The sequence below is a fragment of the Aspergillus luchuensis genome, chromosome 1 (assembly GCF_016861625.1).
Source record: "Aspergillus luchuensis IFO 4308 DNA, chromosome 1, nearly complete sequence".
Taxonomy (NCBI): Eukaryota; Fungi; Ascomycota; class Eurotiomycetes; order Eurotiales; family Aspergillaceae; genus Aspergillus; species Aspergillus luchuensis.
This window is the reverse complement of record NC_054849.1, coordinates 3,512,539-3,531,527: the sequence shown is the minus strand read 5'-3', so window position 1 is coordinate 3,531,527 and position 18,989 is coordinate 3,512,539. Positions and strand designations below refer to the sequence as shown.

Here is an 18,989-nt window from a genome sequence, read left to right as displayed (position 1 = left end):
AGGTCCGGTGACCAATGCGAGCGGGCATTGCGACGAGACTCACGCACGGGTCACGCCCGCGTCATCCCAGCCCGCTTTCTACTACACTATGAGATGGCTCTCTACAACCTGATAATATCCGAACAATGACTTCAAACTCAGAAAGCCAAAGCCAGGAAAAAGCAAAATATATTGTGGACCAGCCAAAACCTCAAACGTTCACTATACACTTCGCATATTCTCTATAAGTCGACACCATCTCTCTAATTGAGACCTTCCACTTTCCATACCTTAACTGCCGCATCAGCACCAGCTGAGGCAATCTTAGATCCTCCGGCGATCCAGGCAACACCATTCACGCCTTCTTTGTGAGCGTTAGACACCTGAAGCCAGTCGCCGGGCTTGGACAAACTCCAGACGAAGATGTTGGTATCCAATGATCCGCTGGTCAGGTGGTCATTGTCGTCGTTCCAGGCAAGTGAAGTAATTCGAGAAGTGTGCGCCGTCCAACGATCCGTAACAAGGCTACCGTCTGCGACCTTGTAAACAAGGATGCGGCCCCGAGAGTCGCCCACAGCCAAGAGAGATCCGTCGGGGGAGAAAGACAAGGCAGACACCGCATTCCGCGTGGCCTTGATGGTAGCCTTGGGGGAAAGGCTCGAGGCCGCGATATCCAAGATCTGGACGGTCGCGTTTTCACCTCCGATAGCTGCAACGTTGCCATGGGCCGCAACTGCAGTGACTGGGAAGTCAGGCTTGAAGTCGCCAGTCTTCTGTCCGTCCTTGTAGATCTCCACGCTCTCCGACGCTCCCACTAACACCAAGTCATTTGCGGCTGCAACGCCCTTAGGCTGTCCCGACAGCTTAGAAGAGATTCCGGTATAAGTCTTAGCACCAATATCCACGGAGCGAATGGTGTCGTCCCAGGCGACGCTGTAGATCCGACCATTGCCTTCCTGTGTAGGCGCGAGACATGCGATGTAGGTCGTGTGGCTGTCGCCTTCCATTTCTTCTGCGGCCCCCGTGGGAACATCCCAGCTGCACACCCGGCCGTCAAAGCTTCCAGTCCACAAGGTCTCAGCATCGCTGCCAGAGCGAGACTGGGTCAAGGACGTGATATTCTTCTGGTGTCCCTGGACGACCTGTCTGGGCTTCGGGGTGCCTTCAACTAGGTAGTTAAGGTCGCCGCTCAACGAAAGACTGATCAGCAGACCATCGCTTCGTCCCTGAGGCCAGACCACTCCGACCTGCTGGTCCTTGACATTTGCAGCCCCTTCCTCTCCCATGTTCCAACTCTGGGTAACCTTGCCCGCTTCCACATCCCAAATCTTAACAGTCTTATCTGCGCTGGCTGTGGCAAATTTCCGCGAGTCTTTAGACCAAGAAAGGCCGAAAATACTGCCGTTGTGCTCTCCTTCGCCAATCTGGCCTCTGACTTCTCCCGTCTTGCCATCGTACAGCCAGATCTTGCGGTCCGCGCCAACACTGACCAATGTCGAGCCATCCGGGCTGAAGCCGACTCCATAGATGTAGTTGGTATGCTTGTCACGGATTCCGGTGTTGAATTTGAATGGTGCGCCGTGGTAGAAGACTAGATTCTTGTCATCACCCGCGGCAGCAGCCCGCAACGGCCTTTGCTGCCTGATCGAGACGGAATTGATCTGTTGCGTGTGACCATAGATCTCGCCGACAGTGTTACCACTGTCCCAAGAAATGCAGTGACCGTACCGCTGCTTTCCGTCACCGACAGCAATGATGCGCTGGGAATCGCCATCCCAGGCAAGATCATTGATCCGACCATTCACAATGCTGTATTCACCTTTGGTGATACCCTCTCCAACACAGTCCCAGACTCTCACTATACCACTAGCATCACCACTGGCAACATAGAAGCCCGAGGGTGAGAAGCGGGCAACAGTGGTCTGCGTCTTATGTTCGGTGTACTGCCTGGCGATGGCGGGGTTGTCAATCGAGCGGAGGAAAACCGATTTGTTTGCCTGAACATTACAAAAAAAAAAAAGGGACAGTAAGCATCGGAAGAAGCTTTATATGTGCATGAGTTCCAGAAAAGTATCAATGCCATACCGCATATGCGATCCGTTCGCCCTTGGCGTCCGCAGAAAGCTGGGTGGGCTGACCCCTGGTGGTGGAGGGGCTGGCAGCCCAGATGGATTCTAGGTGGCCTGTTAGCAATGAATGATAATCAATCGGGCAGTAGGTAGAAACGGACCATTCGTGATAGACATGGTTGTATTTACATGCAATGTCCGTCGCTAAATAAGGTCACAAGTAGAATCAACCAAAGCTAGAGATGTTGGGTGAGGGAAACAGGGGAAGGGGAGAAGCACGGCGATGTTTAGGTTGTTGACGTATGGGTGGGGTTTTCCGCCGAAACACATGGGCCGCGGATGCTGCCGTGGGTTGACCGGGCAGGTACTTATATAACTACTGGTATCGTCTTATCAGAGGCATTAATGCTCATTCAGTTCAGTCTAGATTGCTGCCTGAAATTCCCCTTCGGTCCCGGTCATTGCGCAATGTCATATAGTATTGGTTGGATTGAAATGAGGATAATGATGGTAATAGTCGTAGTTGTACATAGGCCATCCCGTCAAGGCTGTCTGGCTAGCAATAGAAGAACAGAGAAAAAACACCAAGGAATTCAAAAGCTGAGAATAAAGATGAAGTATCATATCGAAAGCAACCCGAGTCCAGTCCGTGACCCTACACCCATGTTATACAGAGGAACTCTAATCAATAACCACTTCCTCCCTCCATCCGCGACCTTGCTTCGGCCGCCAGAACTTCCGGGTGTCGGTGAACACTGGGCATGAGACCAAGTCCAACAGCTCTCCGAATGGCCTTGGAGATCTTGCGCTGGTTAACGGGCCGCAGACCCGTCATGTTCCTGTGCTTTATCCGACCCATCGAGGTAATATATTCCGACATGACAGAGAAGTTCTGTGGTGCATCAAATGTCAGAAATCCGCAATAATCTTTAAAAAGAACCATGCTCTTTTCTTTTCCAAGGGCTCAGAATGCGTCGGCATACCTTATACAAATCCAGAGGGTTCAGGTTCAGTGCGTCAAAGGCATCAGTCGAGGGACTGTAGCGCTTCCTCCATTTCTTCATCTCTGCCGGGCTGAGGTCATGAGGGGCATAGAGATCACCGGCTTTCCATTCACGCGTCTGGTACCTCTCCAAGGCCCTGCTCTCACTCTGAGCCCGCTGCTCCTCGAGGAATCGGCGGCGGTCCACTGGCCCACGACGGCGGTTGTACACTTTGGGAGCTGTGTCGAAGCCAACGATTAGCAAAGGAACAATTGAAAGGGATGAGATCGTGATAAAAGCGGGTAGAGATTGGGACTGAATAGTAGTATCACCTACACCGAGATCTGGGACCACGCTGAGGAGCGGGATTCGGAGCAGCAGCCGTCGAATTCCAGCGACAAGCAACACTAGCAGCAGCAGACACCGACCCAAAGGCCGAGCCAACGGTGCGCAAAGGCGACCACGAAAAGAGATGAAGAGCCATACTGGGACAGTGAGATGGCCAAGGAGTGGGGGAGGGAGAATGACAATCCGGAGAGAAATGATCGGGGGTGATGAAGCTGGCCGACGATGCGATCGATTTTCTTTTTTCGGCACGCGCCAAGAGCCGCCTGGAACTTCCGCCCGCAACTCCGTCTCCTCCATTTCATTCCCACCTCTCGATCCAAGGAAACACCCCTCGGTGCCATTGCGTCAATTGGCCTGATTCTCCAATCGGTCTCTGCATCCCTTGACATCGTGCATAGACCGTGCTTCATGGTGTCTGGCAAACAATTGTCTTATACTTCATACGTCTCTGCTGAAAAAGGGAACTAGACAAGAAACGAAATACTCGACTTCCCTTCACCAGGGAGCTCCTCGCATCGACACGTCTTGATCAACATGCAGTCCCACCTGACTAGAAGGGTCTTTCGGGCCATCTTGAATAATGAGCCTCTTTCATCATCACGCTGTCACTATCGCCTCCTGCATACTGCTCGTAGCCATCGATCCCGCAAGCTAGGTCCTCTCTGTCCATACCATGCCCAGCGACGCGGGCTTTTCGCTTTTGCGGCTCCAACTGCCGAACCTCAACCTGCGATTCTGCCCTCTGAAACTGGATTGAAGCCAATGCGAGACTTGCTGAGATCACTAAGTGACCAGAGCAGAGGCCCCGCCAATGGAATTCTGGCCAAAGCTTTCCAGGACTTTGTCGTTGCACGCGCGGAAACTCCTGGAATCATTACGAACTACCATGCGAAGCTGCTTGTTACTACCTGGAAGTACCTCAGAGCCCGCGAGGGGGAACTGGAACGCATGGAATGGCAAAAGGTCTTTTCCACCGAGAATCTCGAGAATCTCCTCTACGTCCTGTCGGAGGCAAAATGTTTGCCAGAGGCGCACGAAACCGTGCGAAAGATGGCCCGTCTAGCTTTCTTGGAGCTTTGTGCGGACCATGGATTTGGGAACAATCACGTCAGCCGTCCTGCGCTTCTATCTTACATTCATATCCAGGCAATGCTTGGTAACCCAGATGAGGCGCGGCATGTAGTCGAGAACTTCTGGAACCGACTGAGCAAGACCAGTCCCTCCCCTTGGCTCACAGTCATGAAAGGATATGCCATTATCAACGACAGAAACCAGCTCAGACGCACCACGGAAAAGCTGAACGAGCACGGCATTATGTTTGATCAGCATGCTCATGAAGAGCTGGTCAGCATCCTCGTTGAACAGGACCTGCTAGCGGCATTGAAAATGGTCTACGAGAGTCTCTCGCTTTCCGGAGAAGAACCCTCCGTTCCCGCGAAGGAAGCTGTCATCCGCTACGCAATCCTGAAGGCCGAGACAGATTGGGCAAGCTCGATCTTCGAGTCGCTTTCGCACGCACCGATTTCGGAGACCATCAATATCACGCTTCTCTGGGAAGCTGTTCAAACTAAGAGTGCTGCGGCCGTCCAGGAGAAGGCCAGAATTCTGACCTCCGGGAACCAAGAGGCCAGCGAATCACTCACCATCACATGCGTGAACGATCTGATGGAATACGCCAACTCTATCAAGAATCCTGAATTGACCGTAGAGTTCGCTTCTCTCGCCTCCCAGTGGGGCCTGGAGCCGGACTTGCAAACGTACCTACTGCGACTGGAAGCGTACATTCAAGCTGGGGATGTGAAGACTGCACTGAGCTCCATGGAAGATCTGCACGACCCAGAGACCATCATGCTCGAGAACTTGCCATTGATGAACAAGCTGATCACCGTCCTTTGCTACTCAAGCCAGGAGGATGCCGTGGTGGAGAAAGTGGGCTCTCTCACCGATCCGTTGTTCGAGAACAACGTCCGGTTGGAAGCAAACACTCTGGCAGCGCTGACACACATGCTATTGTACCGTCGTGAGTGGGAGGCCGTCTCCGAGCTCCTTCGTCCACGTCTCGGGCTCTACGACTCCGAAGAAAGAACCAAAGTCCGCAATACCCTCACCAACTTCATCACCGATCTGACCCAGGAAACCGATGACGCCTGGGAAATGTACAGACTACTCCAGCTCGCGTTCCCTGAATCCGGCGTCAGCCTGAGAACCGAGATCATGACCTCATTCTTCAAGCGAGACCGTAGCGACCTAGCCTTCCTGGTCTTCGGACACATGCGACAAGCAGAAGACTTCGCACGACGACCCAAACCCGACACCTACGCGCGGTGTTTCCAAGGCCTCGCGCGAACCCAAGACGCCAAGAACCTCGAATTGGTCCACAACATGCTCAAGCTCGACGTGGAAGTCGACCTCAATACGCGCCTCCTAAACGGCCTCATGCTGGCATACGCCGCCTGCGATATGCCCGAAAAAGCGCTGGACGTATTCCGCGACATCCTGCAATCGGACGAAGGCCCATCCCATAAAACCATCACCATCTTCTTCAAGACATGCGAAAAACACCACAACGGAATCCAGGAGGCCATGCGAATGATGAGCAAGGTCAAGCGTCTCGAAATCACCGTCGATCGCCAACTGTACATGGCATACGTCGAGGCCTTGGCCGCACAGTGCGAGTTTGATCTTGCCACTGAAGCGCTGGATAAGATGCAGGCTGAGACTGGATACCTGCCGACTCGCAACTCGTACGTTCCACATCTTCCCCATCATTCAGTGAGAACCCCCGAATTAGGTCTGAACACTTGTACTAACTTATACGAAACTACAGGATCGGATTACTCTACAACGCCATCCCGTATCAGTACTGGAAGGATGAGGTTGAGAAGTGGGCCAAGGATAAATACCCCGATCTGTGGGCGCAGTTGGAACAGATCGAGCGGACCGAGTATGAAGAAGGGCCGAAATTTAACATCAAGGACAATGAGGTGGTCGTCTAGTCACTACTTGCGTGTAATTTAGGCTTGTGACATCTGTACTATATTTCATTATTCATGTAGCATTCATTGTCTGATCCTGCAGCATTACATATCATTCATGTTTACTTTATCATTTCCATCTATCATGGTAACTACGCTTGTAGTCATTTATGCTACAAGACAGATTAAAGGGGATGTGGGTAGGAACTTGTTTGGCTGTGTCCTGTAGGTATGTCTCAAAAAGTCCAACAGTTACGAGAGGTGTAATTTTGCAAGTGTGGCAGCAGTTCATTTCAACCTGACTATTCTGGAGGTGTATTCAAGTTGCATAAACAGAGCAATCTACTTAAATGCCAAAGGAAAGAAAACGAAGATGATGTATTAGGTTTGTATTATTCATGTCTTTTTTGTATCCCATGCAATGGACATCGTCACAATTAGAACATCCGTAAACACTGCTGATGAGCAGTAGGTATGTATTTCCCGGAAAATGCATTTCACCAAACAAACACAATCATAAAGAAAACAGGTATATCCGTCTAAGAGTCGTGTTTCGCGTTGAGCTGCGCAATACGCTTGGTCATGCTGTAGTTATCATTAGAAATGTGCATCAAATGTTCTGAAGGGAAATGAACGACTTACAAGTCAAAGAAGGAGAACTGGCTCGGGCTGCTACCATACTCATACACGAAACGGCTAGCAAGGTAGCTGCCAAAGATGGCTCTCAGATAGTTCTCGGGCACCTATTAGATGGTCAGCATCACGTTGATGAACTATGTTGGGTTTTAAGTGATACTCACCCGCTGAAGGATGGTGTCGAGACCAATCTTCTGCAGAAGGAGGTTCGGCAGAGCATCGTGGAGGACGGAGCGGCGAAGCTCAATATTGTCCCACAACTCTGTCTTCTGGAGTTCTTCATCCAATTGAGTGATGGCAACACTGAGACGGTCGCTCAGGACGCTACGAAGCAATCCTGTCTGCTCATGTTCGCGCCAAATAGCTTCAAACTCGAGAGTAGCGTTCGACTTGATGACCTCCTGCACCTGCTTGACATATTCACTGTAGAATGTGGGCACGGTACCATCCTCGCGGATGCACATGTTCTCCACAAACTCTTCGTCGTCGAAAGACAGGGAAGCCAGGACCTCCAATGAGGAGGATGTTACACCTCCCTTGTTGGCAGATGCATCCTTGAACAGGATGCAACCAGCCCTCTCGAGGCGAAGCTTGCTGTCTTGTGTAATGAACAGGTTTGCACCCTCAACAATATACGGGATGGTGGCCTTTCCGTCCTTGATGAGTTTGCCAACAGTGGAGAGATCAATAGACTCCGGTCGTCCACCGCAAGGCACGAATGTATCATATTGCTGGTCACGACGCAGATGGAATAGGTTGCGGAAAATCATACCATTGTGGACCAGCTCGCCACTTGGCAAATGGACGTTACTTTCATCGACCAGAACCCGATAACCCTTGGGTGAGAGCTTCGACAGGTCGAACTCAGAGATGGTTGCCCGCTTCTTGGCGAGTCTGACAAGCTCCTCATGATTCAGACCCTGGGGATCAACGATCACACCGGACCCGTCGACAATGGCGGTATATTTCTCATTGGACAGGAGGATCTCATTAGAGCCCAGATCGCCGTCAGGCCCACCAGTCTGCAGCTTGCGGATGGTGCTCGGGTCGATCTTCAGCTTGCGGTAGATACCAAGCACATACTGACGGACCGACAGGGTCGTCATGCCATAGGTATCGTGAGGGATACCGCCGAGCTTGGGGCTCTTGCCCGTGAAGAACGACTTCCACCAGGGGGCACCGCGGTTGCGGGCATGTTCCGTGGCCCAGTCGACCAATTCGGCCGTGTTCTCGTCGGGTCCCATGAACAAAATCTCGTCCTTGCCATGCAAGTCCACAATCGGGTCCTTGATTCCCGGGCTGACAGGAGGCAGCAGCAGGTCCAAGATACTGTCGATGTACTTCTCGAAAGCCACGCGGGCCTTATCCTGGTGGTTAACGTCAAGCAGGATCACACCCTTTGCGCCACCTTCGGGGATATCCTTGTTCTTGCGTTGCTGGGTATTGGCAAGATTGTAGTTCTCGTCGAACAGTGAGCGCGCATTGATACTGTAGGCCTCCTTGTTCCGACTCTTGACGATACGGATGCCGCCACGAGCAATATCCCGGAATCGCAAGTGGAATCCACGGAACTCGGAGCTTATTACCAAGAACATACCGTAGAGGCGCTGGGGATACTCATGTTCCGGCAGGAAGTCGGGGTTGAGTCGGAAGCTGAGAGCAACCTTGGTTGGGGTGAAGAAGTTGGTCTTGAGGATGGAGGCGTTGAACACGCGGAAGGCACTCATGACCATTTCGTCATGTTCATTGGCCGCAGTACTCGAAATGAGCTGCTTCAGCTTGTGGCCGTCCAACACCTCGTCAACCTGCAGACGCAGGTAACTCAGGGTGGGGAGGAAGTCATCCTCGGCGGGACCCCGCGTTTGCACGTAATGCGTGTTGGCGAAGTCCAAGTAAAGTTTGTGGATGAGTTCCGGGTACTTGTTGACGATTTCCAAGATGTAGTCTGATGTGAACGTCTCGGTACGCAACCTCTTCTTGATCTTCGCCAACAGCTCCGCATGGACGCTGTTGTTCGAATCCAAAAGATCTGTGAGGGAGATGTATTCGGAGCCCAGTCGGTTCAGGAACTGCTGCACGAACACCCAGGCGCAGTGGGCATAGATCGTTTCCTGCAAGCTAAGGCGGCCACTGGCGAAATGGTGCTGGAACTTGTTCTGTGGAATGCAGTACAAAAGGGAGACTTCCTTGATGATCTGGTGAATGGCGGCCTCAATCGGGGGATACTTGGCGGCAATCTCCTTGTTGGGGAGAGGACGCAGGTAAAGCGAAATCACCGTAATGCCGTTGGAGAAGTTCTCCAGGTACTTCCGTGAGCTGGTCAGGCGGTAGTAGTGGTACAGATCGGAGAGCGCGCTGAAAAGCCCCATGGCAGACCCTTGGCGGTAGGCAATGACCAGTCTCTTTTCGCGGCTCTTCTCAATCTCAAACAGCTCAATCACTGGGCCAGAGCGGCTCACGGCATTGCTGATGATTTCCTGGTAGATCGCCTTGGTGTTAGGGGTGGCTTTCTGCAGGAACCTCTTTTCGCCGATGATATCGATATTGGTCTCGTACGGATCGGGATTAGGGTTGGCAAACTGGCACTTGTACACGAAGTAACAACGGAGCTGTTGCCCATCATCACCGGGGATAGGTGTGGGGGAACGGAAGGTCTCAACACGATAGCTGTTGCCTTGAGTTGAGGGGTTGATATACTTCTTATCAATCCGCTGTTCATAGCCGGGGCCTTCGACTGTTGCGATACCGGGCTTGCTGGTATCAATGTAGACAGCATGATCTTCTGCTTCCTTATCCAACCTGATTTCGAGCTTCTTGTCGTCACGGGCATAAGCTGCAACCTTGGCAGCATATAGTGAGAGAATCTGCGTGACGATAGCGTCCACAGACTCGGTCTGGAAGTATGTGTCGTCAATGCCGAGCTGGTTGTAGAACCACTCGGTTTCCCCGACGACAAATTCAATGGGAATGAAGCCTTTCTTCTCCAGCTGATCCATAACTAGCGAACGAGAGAGCAAAGAGTCAGATAAGTTGCTACCGATAGAACCAGACGGATTTCGAATTCCACTCACCTTGCTCCATTTGCTTTTCCTTCCCTTCGAATTTGGCCGCCACATAGCCGGGGTCTTCCTCTGAGAGAATGCGATGCTGCCCACCACCGGGGATAGCCAGATGCGTGGGCTGCGGCGATGGTTGGCGCACGCTGGAGCCGGCTACATTGTCAAGGATCTTGTTGTGGGGGTGTCTTTGGAAACCAAGAGGAGTTCCAGCTCCTGACTGAGAACCATCGTTGCTCCCGTAGAGTTTCGGCCCCGTCCGCATGGGAAGGGTGTTGTTGCCATTGAGGTGGCCGTCGGAAAGAGGCGACGAAGAAGGCGCGGGAGAGACCATGATGGGAGTGGAGTGGCAAGAGGAGTTTAGAGGCTCAATTGAACTCAGAAAAGAGGCGGCACTAGTGGGTTTTATATCTGCTACTTGGTGAGCCATGCATGGATAACAAAGACAGGAGCCAAGCTGCTAGCAATAATAAGAAAACTGGTTCGTGCGCGAGAATGGAGGGGGGAGAGAGGGAGGGAAGCTGAAGCCGGGAAAGATAAGGCAGCCACACAGCTGCATAAAGATGTGCAGGAGATGGCACCGGCACAGGAAAATATACAAAGAAGCAAGAAGGGAAAGAATGGAAATTCTAGACCACAAGCGACAAACTTACCTCAATGAGAGCGTCGATTGATGCAAAGGAAAATTGGTGATCTGGCGTTGCTACGGGCCAGGGCAATGACGAAAGCTCGAAGCTTATCGGGGAGAGCAAGAGAAATGAGCCAAACAGACTGAAACGGGGTTCACTTGTCGGTACCAGCCATCAACCGACACGTCACCAATAAAATGCACAGAGAAATTCAGTTGAGAGAGTTTTAGGATTTCACGAATGGAACGAAACACAGATAAGAGGGGAAGACGGGGAGAGAAGAGGGAAAAGTAAGTAGTAGTGGAGAGGATCCAATTTATCCAAGAAGGAAAGAAGGATGCGAATTCAAATCTGATCAGATCAGATCAAATCAAATCAAATCACAAGGGAGGTTATTCACTGTGATGGACACAAACAAAGCAGTGGAAATACGGTGCGAATCCACACGGCAGATGCTGGCTCTTTATACAAACTGGAGCTGAAGCCAGACGAAGTGTCGTATTCCCCCAAAGGTAAAACAAATAATAATAATTGAATAATAAACATTTCTTATTATCACATCGAAAGAAAAAGAAGAATTAGAAATTAAAAATAAAAATAAAAAATCAGAAATTTCCCAAAACGAAATTAATCCGAAATGGCACAGCCATTATTAAGTCATACCTGCAACACTTCTTTGGGAGGCCCAAATAGTTGTCATTCGGCCAGCCAGCCAAACCCAGAGAGCCGGTGCTATGCGATCGGCCAGGAACGGGGCCCGGTCCGGGGCAAGTCGTTGGACGGCCTGGCTGTTTCTGCCTGAGGATCATGGATGGCCCGCCCTTGTGCATGGGTCTCCACGTTGCCGTTGTGGTCTCCAACTGTCAAATTCATGTTTTTGTTCCTACTCAAGATACCGCGGTGGCTAGATACTTTATGTAGTACAGAATCAATGAGGCTTGTACGCCGGGAGTAGACTGTGTATATGAAGCGGTATTTTCATCCATGGAAGATTTTTATTTCTCTCCTTGCCTTACTCCCATGTACGTTCCCTTCTTTTCCCTTTTTCCTTTTCCCTTTCCTTCATTGATACTGGCCCGTCTGTGCAACGGCTCCACGGCGGATGACTCGATTCACGATGCCAAGTCGAGTGGGTCCCAGCTTCCTTTTTCGGTATCGCGAACCATTTTAGTTCAAATGAGGCAAGTGTGAAAAATACCGCAAGATACCGACGTGATTGGTAGCCCGGGGCTAAAAATGGAAAAATTGCCTCAGATGCTTTGGAACAGGAGCTGGAGTCATTGTGGCTGGTTTGCCGGTTCATAGTTACTAACAAGGTATGGAGTAAAAGGGAGTGTCACCTGAGTTCAGTCCAGGGGCGGCGGCGTCCAGGCACAAATTTAGAATAAAGTGAGTAGTCCTGTCGCGTGAGACTTCTACGGGATAGATCCAAATTGAGATCTATTACTCACTATAGATAGATAGTGTGTGAGTATGTGTCTGTGTGAGAAACTCGATTGAGATGGCTGGTAAGGTCTTTGACCACCTGCATGCAGTGAGGTCAGTCAGTAAAAGTAAGTACGTACTGTAAATAATCAGATAGTAGAAGGCCAGTTATAATTCTTTCCCCGTAAGAAACTCCGTTACAGCATCCATACTTGCCTCTAAATTCCCGGTTTAGTCAGCTGACCGGACCGGCTGGAGGGGGGCCAACAACTCCACTTAGTAGGGCTGTAGGTTTCGAAAGGGGGTTTTGGTGTGTCATGGTGGCCAGTCCGCTGCAAATCATCGCCGACGATGCCGAATTTTGCAGGTTTCTCTGCGTAATGGCGAGCATCAACGGAGGGAAAAATGCCGCACTTGATTGCTCTTCGGGCTTATCATATTAGCAACCGGGGTTTCTTATCGGATGTGTAGCAGATAGATAGCAGCAAGAATTCGAGTACTTTGTCATGGTTAATTGTGATCGGTAGAGGGTTTCTTCAATGTTACTTACCACTTTAGACTACTATAGATACAGAGTATCTCTTTTAGGAATAGATCAATCAACTTGGCCCAGAATCATTGGGCTCTTTTGTGTCCAGTCTGATAAACTGACTGATAACTAAACCTACTTGGTACTTGACCGCAGTGAGGGAAGGATGGATCACACACACCGCCATTACAATACCACTTTTGGGAGATTTGCACTGTCGGGGATAATTGATTAGTTGGAATTGGGTAACCACTTAGTACAAAGGAAGTAGTATTGAGTTAGCACGCAATTTCCAATTTCTTGAGTGTGAAGTCATATGTGTCCGTCGAAGTTTCCTCACGCATCTAGACTTGCGGGGGGAAATGGTCGATCGGTACCTGGAAGATGGCCCGTGGCTACCATTTCTGTACTATTCTCAATCCATTCCTAGTCAACTTGCGGGGAGGAGAGGGTTTGAGGAAAAACTGCCTACTAGTCTCCAACTCCCGCAGTCAAATGAAATGCTTCGGAATCCCCAGCCGGAATTCCCATTATTAAAATGGCTCAAGCCTACCCCGTGCTATTACCCCATAGAAAGTCCGTCCGCGTATCCTCTTTTCCCCAAAGTTCCAAACTCCCAACATTCCCCTCTTCTTCCAGAGGCGGGGGTGGATAATTGTCCCTTTTCCTCATTCTCTTTCTTTCCTTTTCGCCCCTTCCCCTTGGCTGGTGGAAGTGGAACGGATGGGGATCAGACTTCCAAACATGAGTGGTTTTGCTTTAACCCACCGGAGGCTCCACTTGCTCGTCGTCTCGAATGGTCCATATGAAGTAATGAGAACTCCTTCACTGGAAGACAAAAGAATACTCCCGGACCATGCGCCATCCCCGGTGGCTCCTATTCGCTGTCGGCTGCTTCATTCGGTTGCCGTGATTCCTTGATGCAATGACGTACAACCCGCCATTCGCTGCCCGGATGCCATGCACCGCAAGACTAGTAGTAATCCAGACATGCCAACATCCCAACGGGATGAGGCACGCACAAGCGGTGTCGCGCATTCTGCATCTTGTGACTCCCGAGTATTTTCACCGTCTTTGCTATTTGATTGCTCGAGCTCGGCTGCTGGTCGCTGATAGGTGCTTAGTCTTTAGACTTGTATCAAAGACTCAGCTGAATAGGCTCTCGGACAGCTTTGCATGAAGACACGGCTGCTGCTGGGAGGAACTTTATCCCGGCGACATATCATCCGCAAGTCCGATCCCGACAGGTCACATACCAAGGCCAACTCTGTCACCTGCATTTCAGAGTTTCGAATGGTTGGATGCAGTCAAGGCTGCTTGGTCGCTGCCATTGCCCTCGTGCACTGGAGGTAGTTAGGGAGCAGTATAATGGCTGATGAGCTGCAGACATCTATCATTTACACTCTGCAGCATCTGCATGCAAACCGCGTTGATCAGCTTCCGCTTGGTTTGCTCTCACTCCTGCATGGTGCAAGCTGCAATACAACCGGCTTGAGGAGCTTGTGGTCGTCTTCGCTCACAATGAGTAGGTCCTCCGATAAGATCCTACTGGACGGGATAGAACCCATCCGTAATGCACTCAGCGTGCTGCATGGTGAACTAGTTTACACCTGCAATGATTGTCATTATAAAAGTTCGAAGTTGATACAGTGAAACTTTGCTCTACCATGTGTACAACCAACCGAACAGGTAACGAGTGCAATGGATTGAGATATAGCTGGAGAAGATTCATGAGGGCTGATGATGGTAAGTACCCGTCACAGCGGACTTTACACTTTCCCTATTTCTCGCTGTTCAAATCTATGTGATCCGTTTCCAGGCTCTTTCATAATGCAAGGTACACAGAAACAAACACATGAGCGTCCATATCATGCATCCAAGGGTCCCACTGATCTGGCCATCATTAGCAGACCCAGATATAGAACGTCGAAATAACATACAGTAGAGGCTAATCCCTTTTGGTTTGCCAAACTTTTAAGCTAGAGAGGCCTAGTATGTCAGGTGACGCTGACAGCTGATAACCTACTGACTCCTCAGTGCAAAGACCACTCTGCATTAGGCAGTCTCCATATTACTCAGAAGGGAATCATTAGATCACACTATCAATCTCTAGTCGTCTACAAACAGCTACTATTGAATTCTGCCTGTCTGTCTGGTATAATTGAAACAATATGATACAACCTCCATCTACCGCTTCTTGATGCTCACGTCAATGTTACCAATTGCCCACGCGGCAACGAACACGGTGAACAGGCCAGCCGTGATAGTCACGGGCTTGCGCAGTCCATCCCACAGAGAGTAGTCGTAAGTGATCTATATCCAATGTGTGAGCTTGACTATTTCCGATATGTATCCGGTGTATGTAGGTAGTTACTTACCACAATCTGCGAATCACGGGCCTCATCCGTCAACTCCTCCACGGTCAAAGTCAGCGCCGTGCGTCCCAGGGTATCCATGAAAGTCTTGTGGCTGGTGAGCTCAGTCTGGATCTGGTTGGCACCGGGGAGGCCATTGCTGGTCGCCTTCTCGAGAAGCTCGTAGCGGACGTTCCGGGCACCCTCGGGGAGGATGATGCGCACGACAGCCTTCTCGTACTGAATACCCTCGGGGACCTTGGGGCCCTCGATGAAGGGGACCTTCAGGACGTAAGAATCAGCGCCGGTGACAGCCTTGCGAAGGAAGGCAGAGAGGTCGTTGTTCCAGCCAATGCGGAAGCTGTAGTTCCATCCGCCAAAGATGGGGAACCGGGGACGGAGCTCCAGGGAGGCGTCGCGGTTCGGGACCTTTCCGGGACGGTAGCGGCTCGTGGAGACGTTTCCAATGTCGTCAGTGAAGTAGGGGTCCACGGAGCCGGGCTTGAGGGGGATCTTCAGCTCGCGGATAGCGGAGGACGGCAGCTGCTGATAGCTGCTGATGGTCCACTCCACACGGTTGAAGTTGTCGGTGAGCTTGGAGCCGTTGTTGCGCAGCCAGTAGCGTTCCTCCGTCGCGAGGTTGCCGCCCCAGTGGGACACTTCCAGGTCACGCTCCAGAAGAGTGGCAGTGATGACGGGCTTGGTGAACTCGTACCGGACACTGGCCGGGTAGGTGGTCTCGGGAGCGACGTCGGCGTAGGGTCCGTAGGTGTAGGTGGCACCCTGGCGCTCCGGATCCGCGCCAGACGTCAGGTCCGTGGTGGTGTAGTCGGGGACATTGGTGCTGGGGAACTTGATCTTGGTCTTCTGGGTCGCAGTCGTGTACGCCGAGGGAGCGTAGGCCGAGAAGGCATAGGCGAGGTACTGGCGATCAGTCTGGCTGATGGCCGCAGGACGAGGCTTCAAGGTGTTGAGGGCGGAGTAGGAGATGCCCAGGGTGATTTGCGACGAAGGGGCGAGAGGCTTGGGGAGGTGAACAACGAAGTACTGGAAGTCCCTGTATGTTCAAGAAGACAAAAGGTCAGCAAGCCGTTCTAGATACCTCCACCATGCATAGATCAAGCAACCGTGGCTTCGTCCTCCACCAACCCAGCCATTGGCCGCCATTGCGAACGACTTACCTGTTCGAATCGAACTCGGTAGCTTCCACCTCGAAGCGACCCTGTTCAGGAGCCGATTTATCACGGACTTCTAGGGCACCGACCTTGTCGTAGAGGTCTGACGGGAAGGACAAGTAGTAGTCGGACTGCGGCTTCTTGTCCACATTCTCAACGACAACATTGACGGTCTCACGCAGATAACCCTTCTCCAAATTGGTGTTGCGGACGAGATTGTTGTTCTTAAACACTTGGGGAGGCTTGAAATCGCGAGGGAGAGCTACAGGGGAGCTCGAGGGAGTCGAGTCGGCATAAACCAAGCTGTTGCTGCTGGACAGGAACAAGCCGCACAGCGCAGCGAGTGCGGTAAACGGCCTCATAGTGGGCGATATGGGCGGTCTTTCAACGACCGCGCCTAGGACCTATACACTCGCCAGGAGATAGTCCCAAGGAGAAAGAAATGAGCGAGAGGATGAACGGGAAGGTGGAGGAATTGGGCGATAAGTCGAGGGGGAGAAAGAGACGCGCGGAGATGCTGAGGTGTCCCGATGCGGGATTACGAATTACGTACGGCGACCGCCGCGGCCAAAACTTCCTTCCTGCTGTTATCGCCGATAACCCGCGATTCTTCATCACAAACTCTATCCCCGCATTGTCTAGCTACGAAACTCTCGATTTTCTGCTTGTAGTTTACGGGTCCCAATCATCGTGGTCTCCATGCTCGCTTCTCGAGCTGCTGCTCGTTCATGCTGCCGGTCAGCTAGAGCCCCGGCACGAGCCGCGGTAGCAGCCCGGCGCTATCACGGTCTCGCTCAGAGCAAGCTCTTCAAGGTGTCTGAGGAAGTCCGGGATGCTGTTGCTACTGGGAAGCCTGTCGTGGCTCTTGAATCGACCATCTATACTCATGGTATGGTTTCTACCTGCTTGCTTGTTTGGATATAACTGACAGTTGTTGCAGGATTTCCGTATCCTGAGAGCGTTGCTCTGGCCGAGTTGCTAGACTCGGTCGTCCGGTCCAATGGCGCTGTGCCTGCTACGATTGGAATCCTCGGTGGTGAAGCACGCGTTGGATTAAGTCCCGAGGAGCTCGTCGAGCTAGCATCGACTGCGGAGAAGAAGGATGCGCTGAAAGTGTCCCGGCGAGACCTTGGTTACATCTGTGGCTTGGTGGGTGGAACGCATCCTTCATAACGATACACATCTGACAATAGTAGGGGCTGGCTGGCAAACGTCTTCATGGGGGTACAACGGTGTCCGGCACGATGGTGCTCGCGCACTTGGCGGGGATCAAGATATTCGGCACTGGTGGACTAGGTGGTGTGCATCGTGGCGGCGAGAACTCCATGGACATCTCCGGTACGTGAAGCCTTGGATATAACGAGAGTCCGGCTAACTGTAGCAGCCGACCTTACTGAACTGGGACGTACACCGGTGGCGGTCGTCAGCTCTGGGTGCAAGAGCTTCCTGGACATCCCGCGTACGCTTGAATACCTCGAGACGGAGGGCGTCTGTGTGGGAACATTTGCGGACGGTCGTCAAGGCTCTGTGGACTTTCCTGCATTCTACACCCGGGACAGCGGGCTGAAGAGTCCAAAGGTTATTCAGAACGAGGCCGAGGCCGCGGCTATTGTCTGTAAGTCTTACTGCATTTCTCAATCACGCTTTTGAGATCCTAACGAATACAGACGCCCAGTCGCAAATCCCTGTCTCGTCGGGCATTCTTCTTGCCAACCCGGTACCACTTGAGCACTCTATTGCAAAGAGTGATATGGACCATATCATCGACGAAGCTCTTCGCCTTGCCGACGTCGAGGGCTACCATGGAAGTGACAACACGCCCTTTGTGCTGGCCAAGATCAAGGAACTCAGCGGCGGAAAGAGCGTGATCGCCAACCGAGCTCTGGTAGAGGCGAACGTGAAGCGCGCGGCCAAGGTTGCCGTGGAACTCTCCAAACTGGAGCGGTCTGGAGGTTCGCTCAATGAACGGTGAGCTGCCACTCGTGCGTTCAGACTCGGGATATCCTAATTGAGATGGTGTGCGCAGACACATGCCAGCTTTCTCCGGGACCAGTAGGGCTGACCAAGCGACTGAAACAGAGCTGGAGCGTGCAACTAAGACTCCACTGGAAGCTGTCACGAAGGCGGATGTTCTCGTGGCCGGCTCCTTGGCCATCGATCTTTCCTGCGACTTTGCCCCGGCCGAAGCAAATACCACGACGCCCGCTTTGCAGACATCGAACCGCGCCGTCATCGGACAAAGCCTAGGGGGAGTTGGACACAACGTGGCCATTGCCGCAAGGTATCTGGACAGCTCTGTGCTGTTCTGCAGCGTTGTGGGTGACGACTTAAGCGGCCAAGCTGCTCTGTCCAGTCTCCGACAGGAGGGTCTCTCCACAAACGGCATCAAGGTGCTCCCTCCGTCCTCCGGAGCACGCACGGCCCAATATATCGCCGTCAACGACGCGAAGAAAGACCTAGTAGTAGCCATGGCCGACATGGCAATCATGGAACTGCCCGAGCAGGCACTAGACTTTGACAGCTTCTGGGAACCGATGATGTCCCGCGCACAGCCTCAATGGGCAGTAGTCGACGGCAACTGGAACGACGAGGTCCTAAGCAAATGGGTATCCCTAGCCAAGAAGCACAAGGCACGGGTAGCCTTTGAGCCCGTGTCCACAGCGAAAAGCCGTCGTCTATTCGGGTCCGCCATCAAACCATCTGACTGCGTTCCCAACAACACCGTCAGCCTGGCTGCCCCGAACCAGTTCGAGCTAGCAGCCATGTACCAAGCCGCTCGAGAGAACGGACACCTGGACTCAGAGGAATGGTGGCGCATCATCGACGCCATG

At 52.1% G+C, this 18,989-nt stretch overlaps 5 protein-coding genes across 5 annotated transcripts; 1 reads left to right on the top strand and 4 right to left on the bottom strand.

Annotated features, from left to right (window-relative positions):
• Nucleotides 1–242: 242 nt before the first annotated feature.
• Nucleotides 243–2,225, bottom strand: AIP1 (WD40 repeat domain-containing protein; the record flags this gene model as incomplete). Its single annotated transcript, XM_041683278.1, has 3 exons — nt 243–1,976; nt 2,065–2,153; nt 2,210–2,225. 3 exons carry the CDS (start codon nt 2,223–2,225, stop codon nt 243–245), a joined length of 1,839 nt encoding a protein of 612 aa, XP_041537944.1.
• Nucleotides 2,226–2,733: 508 nt separating this feature from the next.
• On the bottom strand, nt 2,734–3,515 carry AKAW2_11223S (mitochondrial 37S ribosomal protein bS18m; the record flags this gene model as incomplete). Its single annotated transcript, XM_041683267.1, has 3 exons — nt 2,734–2,940; nt 3,032–3,270; nt 3,368–3,515. 3 exons carry the CDS (start codon nt 3,513–3,515, stop codon nt 2,734–2,736), a joined length of 594 nt encoding a protein of 197 aa, XP_041537943.1.
• Nucleotides 3,516–3,913: 398 nt separating this feature from the next.
• Nucleotides 3,914–6,375, top strand: AKAW2_11222A (putative mitochondrial respiratory complex I chaperone (Cia84); the record flags this gene model as incomplete). The annotated part of the gene is made up of 2 exons (XM_041683256.1): nt 3,914–6,123; nt 6,207–6,375. 2 exons carry the CDS (start codon nt 3,914–3,916, stop codon nt 6,373–6,375), a joined length of 2,379 nt encoding a protein of 792 aa, XP_041537942.1.
• A 518-nt stretch (nt 6,376–6,893) lies between these two features.
• Nucleotides 6,894–10,380, bottom strand: GDH2 (glutamate dehydrogenase (NAD(+)); the record flags this gene model as incomplete). Its single annotated transcript, XM_041683245.1, has 4 exons — nt 6,894–6,939; nt 6,997–7,097; nt 7,155–9,988; nt 10,062–10,380. The coding sequence occupies 4 exons, from the start codon at nt 10,378–10,380 to the stop codon at nt 6,894–6,896; spliced, it is 3,300 nt and encodes a 1,099-aa protein (XP_041537941.1).
• A 4,436-nt stretch (nt 10,381–14,816) lies between these two features.
• On the bottom strand, nt 14,817–16,520 carry OST1 (dolichyl-diphosphooligosaccharide--protein glycotransferase subunit OST1; the record flags this gene model as incomplete). Its single annotated transcript, XM_041683234.1, has 3 exons — nt 14,817–14,942; nt 15,008–16,040; nt 16,165–16,520. The coding sequence occupies 3 exons, from the start codon at nt 16,518–16,520 to the stop codon at nt 14,817–14,819; spliced, it is 1,515 nt and encodes a 504-aa protein (XP_041537940.1).
• Nucleotides 16,521–18,989: the final 2,469 nt, after the last annotated feature.